The sequence below is a fragment of the Neltuma alba genome, unplaced genomic scaffold (genome assembly GCF_004799145.2).
Source record: "Neltuma alba isolate B1F8T4 unplaced genomic scaffold, ASM479914v2 tig00011551_pilon, whole genome shotgun sequence".
Taxonomy (NCBI): domain Eukaryota; kingdom Viridiplantae; phylum Streptophyta; class Magnoliopsida; order Fabales; family Fabaceae; genus Neltuma; species Neltuma alba.
The window spans coordinates 59223-66629 of NW_021636212.1; the positions used below are offsets into that span (position 1 = coordinate 59223).

At 37.5% G+C, this 7407-nt stretch overlaps 1 protein-coding gene across 1 annotated transcript; it reads right to left on the reverse strand.

The window, feature by feature from the left end:
* Positions 1-259: 259 nt before the first annotated feature.
* On the reverse strand, positions 260-6889 carry LOC114714926 (uncharacterized protein ycf45). Its single transcript, XM_028899719.1, has 9 exons — positions 6312-6889; positions 5613-5827; positions 5257-5407; positions 4525-4716; positions 3725-3887; positions 3419-3648; positions 2278-2457; positions 2071-2193; positions 260-911 (listed from the first exon to the last, which is right to left on the reverse strand). Exons 1-9 carry the CDS (start codon positions 6717-6719, stop codon positions 600-602), a joined length of 1974 nt encoding a protein of 657 aa, XP_028755552.1. The 5' UTR covers positions 6720-6889; the 3' UTR covers positions 260-599.
* Between the last annotated feature and the right edge of the window lie 518 nt (positions 6890-7407).

Genomic DNA, 7407 nt, shown 5'->3' on the forward strand with positions numbered 1-7407 from the left:
AACCATAATTTTATCGCACATGGTCAATGGCAGAGAGAGGAGGCCTGGAAGGAACTATGAGCCTCAAGGTTTTTATTTTTTTGGTTGAAATTTTGTAGGCGTTATGTATGTTCGACTTCCAAGAATTTATGTAAATTTTTAACAAAATCAAGAGAGAGGTTTCCATTTAAAAAAATCAAGAGAGGAGGGTACAAAACTAATTCAGCATAAGGCTAAATGGCGGCTGCTTAAATCACAACGTAAATAATATACGGGGAAATGACATCAAGGACCCACAACTTATATTATTGATGGCTAGGAATGTTAAAAAATCAAAATGTCACTCAAGGATCACACAAATAAGTTACTATTGATTTACAACCTAGTCTTTCAAATGTTACAATGTTGTATAGAACAATTTAAAATTCCACCTTCAAAGAATGTGGGTAATAATTATAAAAAGCATCAAATCAAAGATAACTTCTTTCCATGATTCTGAAAAAGAGACTTTGACTTTTAAAATCACTGCTTGTCAATGTCATAAGTTACGGCTTCTTCAATGTCATTTCCCATACAAGAATGAAATATATACAGAAAAACACAATTAAGGAGCCTCTTGACTACTCAGGCAGGAGGGGTAACCTCTCCAAGCTGTAAGGGGAGCCATTGACATTACCACTGGGAGAGGCAAACTCATCGGGTCCTCCATCTTCAGGATCAGAAGCTTCACTACCTAATCTATCTTCATCAATTCTATACTGGTTTGGAAGGATGCGTAGATGTACACCTGAATCTCCAGTGATTTTCCTTGCTTCTAGTTGGTATTTTTGAACGAGTTCTAGCTGAAGTGATAATATGGCAGATGACCTTGGGAGCAGATCAACAGGCTCTCCTTTTGGGATAACAGTATGTTCTACGGCCATTCTTGCCTCCTGAAAGAGTAACTTGTTAAATAATAACAGCATGCATTTCTTTCTCTTTTTAATTTGACAAGCACTCAATTTCAGTTAAAAAATTTCCAGCCTTCCTAGGCCTGGGCGTACTTTGAAGATCTGAAATAAAGAATTCAGATAAAACACGCTATACATTGTTCCTCTCTCTTTTCTGGAGGGATTTTGATTTTCTACTTTTAGACGTCACAATACGTTTGAATCGTTGAATTAATCTACAAATATGCTCAGGCCCTTACAGATACAATCAAACTAAAACGGTGGGGAAGACAAGAATTTTCACAAAGTCGCCTGTCGTCAGTAACATCCACCGACAAGGGTGGTCTAATTACAATGGGAAGGGTCAGACTTTTCCAAACTTTTTCTTATATATATTGATCAGATATATGAGCCACTATCATTAAGGAAAAAGAGTTCCATTCTTGGATCTTAAAGGAATTGATAAATATTATTGTAGAGTTGGTAAAGAAAAATTAAAAAAAAGGCCCCATCACCACCAAAGAAGGTAATTTGGGCCAAGCTTGAGGGACCAGTCCATTTAATCCCGCAAAAAATTTACAGCCTGGCTTGGAACAAGTATACATTTTTTTTTATCAAGGTATTTGGTCCAGCCTGAATAGGCCCAAACAAAGCCAGCCTGTTCGGGCTCACTAACCATCAACATCACCGTGCATCGTAGTCATTGACTCATTGCTGTCTTTTTCACCGCTATAACTTTCAAGTCCATCTGAACGACAGTTACTCCAGTAATACCACCTCCATTAACATTATATCAACTCTATTGCCACGTTAACATCATTACCTACTACCATCATCTTACCTGTGCACAGTTAGCGTTGTCCTTAGTGACTCAATGGATCACAACAGAGCCAAGACACCGTGGTTTAAGCAATAATAAGCCTATGGTTTTGGTCTCTAAGTATTCACAATCTTGTTTCTCCCTCTATTTCATCATATCTAAAACTCAGATTTAGGGTTTCACCAACATCATTCACAGCCTAACAATTTTGACCATAAATTACTCCTTAGTGAAACAGAAAACCACATTTGGGAACACAGAAAAAGGAAAAAGTGAAAATCAAACATGCAGTTATAAAAATTAGAGGGAATAGCTGAAAGAAAACTACATTATAGATATTACCTCCAAGGCATCAACCTTCTCTGACAACTTTATGCTCTCTATGGATCCAACCGCCTTCAAACTATCTTCATAGTCACTTACTAGTGCTCGTATAGCTTTCTCAACTTGCACCAATGAACTTGTCTAAAAAGTAAAAATTACCTGCGGTATAAATTTACAACAAAGAATAATTGTTTAACTATAGATTTAATTTCAGAAATATTTTACCTTGGTTACATAAATGGGTATATCATGAGATTTTGCAGCAGCTTGGATCCGAGGATTCTTCTTAAGCTTGGATTGCAAGGCAAGTAACGCATTTGCCTCACTTATATTGTCAGTCAATTGAAGGGCCCAATCATTCATTTTCAGCTGTTTAATTGCTTGCATAATTGTTGCCTCCAGGATCTAGAATTACTGCTCATTCTGTAAGTTAAATAGCCAATACAAAATACTAAAAAGAAGAGTACACTAATTATGCTTTGATTGACCACAATTTGTGAATAGAATACTGGATAGCACTCCAGGAGGAATGAGCTACAGTAACTGGGGTTCATCTAATTGCAGTTAGTATTTGATAAATAATTGCAAGAATAACCAATAAAGAGCACAGTCTGTCTTAGAATTATTGTAGGCTCTTCCCTCAGCACCCCCCAAAACAACACTTTCGTCCCTCAAAAGTTAAAACAATTAAATTCACACAGAGCAGACTCCGTTAGTATCCAATGGACCCATGACATTGTGAATGCTAAACATAAAATGACAGAGTCGAAAGTAATTGTCGCATTAATAATATCAATCTTCATGTGAGAAGTAATGGGATGACACTTCTATCATCCATATTTCTTCCTTTTTAATCCTAAATTACAGTGTTTAGCCAGAACCATAGCATATTTTATCTAGTTCATTACAAATAAGACAATTACAGTGTTAATATCTATCTAATGTAGTGTTTGGCTAGAAACCACGGTATAGTTTATTACAGTGTTAATATCCAAAGGATCTATGGTGTCTTTAATGCTTTCTGCAGATAGGAGGTTTAATAGGGGAAGTGAAAAGAAGAAGATACATTGCTGGTGCCAAAAATGAAAGCATATCAGCCCATTCTCCTGAGGTAAAACTAATTTTATTAATTTTTTAGTCTTTGCAACTGAAGCACATCAATATCCTAGCTATCTGACACTAAACGCAAGTCTCTTTATGGTGTAAATAAGGTGTTAACTGCCTTGTATCATCACTATAACTCAACTATGTAAAGAAAGGAAAAAAGCCAGAGCCAAAGGCAATGAGAGACAATCAAATAAATCGCCTTTCTTTGGGATCTTAAGAATGTTTTATTGGTCAAAGCTGGTGAGTAATGACATCTTACCCCATAACAAAACAGGCGTAATGGCAATTTGTGTTCCCATGAATTCTCAACCATGTCAACAGGCAACTGAGAAAGTGTTTCAAATTGCCAGGTTTGATTGCCACTCATTTCTGGACCATCTTCAAGTATAACTTCATCATTCTTTTCAGAACTGTTAGCAACAGGTTCTGGTACGGTTTCTACCTCCCCCTCAGGATCCATCTTGCGGATGTCCACATATGGAAAGCGACCTGCACAAAGAAGGAATATAATTTTGATAATTAACAATACACTAGAACAACTTTAATATCCAGGGAAGGGTGTTACCTGAAAGATAAGCATCTACGGTTGCTTCAAGGCTACGGTGAATCCGCAACTCTGTCTTTGAAACTATCTCAACCGCACAACTGAATGTTGATGGACCTTTTCTCTCCAGTACAGTCTTCTGAACACCTCTGCGGCTAGCCTCTTCATCCCCCAGTGTCACACTCTAGAAAATAATAATAGCTTTATGTAACCAAGGAAAAAGAATACAAAATCTGCTTGTCATAAAAGAAAAGTCACAAAGATGATAACAAAATGATAGGATATCAGCAAAATGGGTTGGCAAAAACTGTACATAACACTTTAAGAGTATTATAATCCCTAAGTCATAATTTTATCGATATGAAAACCTCTTCAGCCAAGTGCTTAGTTTATAATCTAAACATGCATTTATCCAATGGCCTCTGGCTACAATGGCACCAGTGATAAAAAGAAATCTGAACAATGACATAGTACATCTATTTACCCACAAAGTCTGGTCTTAGTTAATATTAAAAGTGACTAGTGTATCGATGATCATTCATCTATTTCCTCCAGTTTCAACCTAGCATCATCAGCTCATAAGCTTCCTAGCATGATATTCCTTGTCAGCCTACTGATAGTGATGTGGCTCTAGACATCAGCAAACACAACTTCAAGTGAACTAATGTTTAGTCAGAGATTATAACAGCAGACAAATTGATAGCCTCGGTAAACAGGCCTTGCCAGTGCCCATATCCTTTAGATCATAAAGGAGTTAAGTACTAAATCTAAAACAGGTATAGAGTAAATTAGGCATTTCACTTTAAACAAAGGAAGTTCACCTGTATTCCTCCAACAAGCATTTCTAATGAAGGATTCATTATCAAGTTCTCAATTGTGACTCCATGAGCTGTGGCAACAAGCTGGATCCCTCGTTGTGCTATTGTGCTTGCAGCCATTGCTTCAAGTTTGGTGCCAATTTCATCAATTACAATTACTTGCGGCATGTGGTTTTCTACAGCTTCTATCAACACCTAAACAATGAAATACAACAAACACATGTAAAATAAAATTAAAAAAAGAAACACAAACATAAGAATCCTTGGATAAAATCATCTGTGATCCCGGGGATCCAGTTAAGAACATCTACCCATCCCCAAAAAAAAAGGGAAAGGGGGGGGGGGGGAGCCAACCAACCTCAGCTCCCTAGAAAACCTCATACCCGGGGGAGTGGGGGGTCATAACAAAAATAAGAAGGAAAAACAACACAGGAAAAAGAAAAAGAAAAGAAAAGACTCCCAACATATAGATAAGAACAACTGACTTACAGAATACATCTTACATAAAAGGGATGATTCTGGAAACCTGTTGAACATAGCGGAAAAAAGTTCATTTTATGCCATTTTTATTTTTTAAGAATGTAAGCTGAAGGACTATGCTCCAACCAATCATTAAATTATAATGCCAACCTAGATATGTCAATTATTCTCAAGCAGTGTAGATAATACAAATACATTTTCCACATTAATAAGCAAGATACAAAGACTCAAGAACCTTATGATTGCAGCTAATACCTTATGTTGCATTTCAGAGTCAGGAACCTGCATCCGACGAGCACTGCCTATTCCTGCATGAGGTATATCGCCATCACCACCAATCTCATTGGAGGTGTCAACAATCATTACACGCTTCTTGTAATCATTTGCTAACATACGGGCAATTCCCCTGCAGATGTGGATTAAAATACACATTAAGTTCAAGAGAAAGAATAAAGCTGCTAACCCCGCGCGTCCCCTGGGGGGAATCAATAACTGTTTGCTCACATTAAAATCAACAAAGTAAGCACGATGCATTCCCCCAGCTGCCTATTTTTTGATACTTTGAGCAAAAATAAATTCCTTGGATATGGAATAACAAAGCAATTACTAACCTAATAATCGTAGTTTTTCCCACACCTGGAGGCCCAATAAGCAACAAAGAGGACCCATCTTGAACCAAGTCTGTCAGCAACTTAGCACTACCTGATATGGCCCTGCCAACTCGACAAGTAAGACCAATAATTGCCCCTTTCCGATTTCTGATGGCACTAATTCGATGTAATGTCCTACTGATTCCGGCTCGATTATCAACAGCGAAGTCCCCAACCTGCAAGAGATGGTCCCATGAGTTCGCAGATAATACAGTTATAACCTATTATGAACAGCGTTAAGTTACAGTGCAAGACATTTCCCGAGAGAGACAGGCCAAAATAAATGACACTACCTCCTTCAACTACTTAATTACAAAATTAAATTGTTCGCTGGATTTTGAAATGTCAATTCTATCAAATAAACTTTCAAACTGAAATAAAATTATTAAATTCTGTCAAAATTAATTGTAAGGGTCTATTTCTCTACAATTTTCACGAATGGCCACATGATTGATATAAGAACAAAAGTATGAAAAGTTATACGAGGATTATGTGCCTTCATGCAATTAATTTTAACCAAGACTCTAAATCAAAACTCAGAGGTATTAAATACGCTTATCTTATAGTTTGATTTTAGTAAATGTCATTTCTCCTTCACAGGGCCTAACATTATTTTATCAGTCAATTCATCAAACAGGTAGCGGGCGCTGTTCCGCGAACCTGGGATGTCGCGTGCTCAATATCCTGAACCGTTATGGGATAGTCCGAGATCACAAAGTCTCCGGAGGGAAATCTAGCAAGAGGCTTCCTTCCCAAATCCATGACTACTTCAATCAATTGATGCAGCTCAGGGTGGTCACTGACCCTCCGCCGCATTTCATCGGGTAACAGCGCCAATAGACGGCCCAGTTCAACATCGAAGTCATCATCGGGAGATGAGCAAACCGATATTTTCGAAGCCAGTAAGCGTCTTGGGAACCCAGTAACGTTTAGAGGCAGAACTTGCGGCAAAGAAGCCAAATGTAAGCATCGATTTTGATAGTAGAAAGCTTTGGGTATGAGCTTCGGAAACAGGGTTGGTGGTGAGATTAAGGAAGGGTGGCGATGAAGTAACGGTAACCGAATCATCCGTTCTGGCGGGAACAGTGGCTCGCTTCTGGAAATCAAAGGAAAATGTTTTCCTTCCCAGTGAGACGAAGCAAACGCTGGAGCGAACGGAATTGAAATCACACAGAATTTCTAGACTCTCAAGTCTCAATCTCTTATTTCCGTGTGCGTGTTGCGGCGTCCAATAATGTCCGTCCAGCCTACGAATATCCCGCGATTCTATTTCTCACTTTGGAAACAATTCTTCAAAAGACATAACAGGCCAGTTTGGAAAGGTAAGAGTGTTTGGATATAAATCAAATCATGCTTTCAAAAGTGCTTTTACGGATTACGAAATAAATATGTGGAGGAGGTTATCTCATTTTGCAGAAAAGTGCTTCTGAAACCACGGTTTTGAAAATACCAAACACCGTCTAAGAAATCTCCTGTCAACACGTTTTATGTAAGCTGAAATAAAATTTTTCTCAAATACTTACTTCGTATTCTGTAAATTATTATCAAAAAAATAATTTATAAACTACTTATAAAATATTCCAAACAAGCCATTATTGTCAAGCCACTTCATGCAAGCTCAAGAAATGAAGGCGGAGATGCGAGTGAAAACCGAAAAGAGGTAAAGTTGTGCGAGTTTATATATAACAGAAGCTGGTAAAAAAAAAAAATATTAAACATAAATTTATTTTGTCTTTTATATTTATTTATTTTTTTA

Coding starts and splice junctions, on each gene's coding strand:
- LOC114714926 (XM_028899719.1), bottom strand. CDS start 6,719: ATGATTCGGTTACCGTTACTTCATCGCCACCCTTCCTTAATCTCACCA. Junction 5,828..6,311: donor TTGAGCACGCGACATCCCAG/GTTCGCGGAACA, acceptor CATCTCTTGCAG/GTTGGGGACTTCGCTGTTGA. Junction 5,408..5,612: donor GGAAAAACTACGATTATTAG/GTTAGTAATTGC, acceptor CCACATCTGCAG/GGGAATTGCCCGTATGTTAG.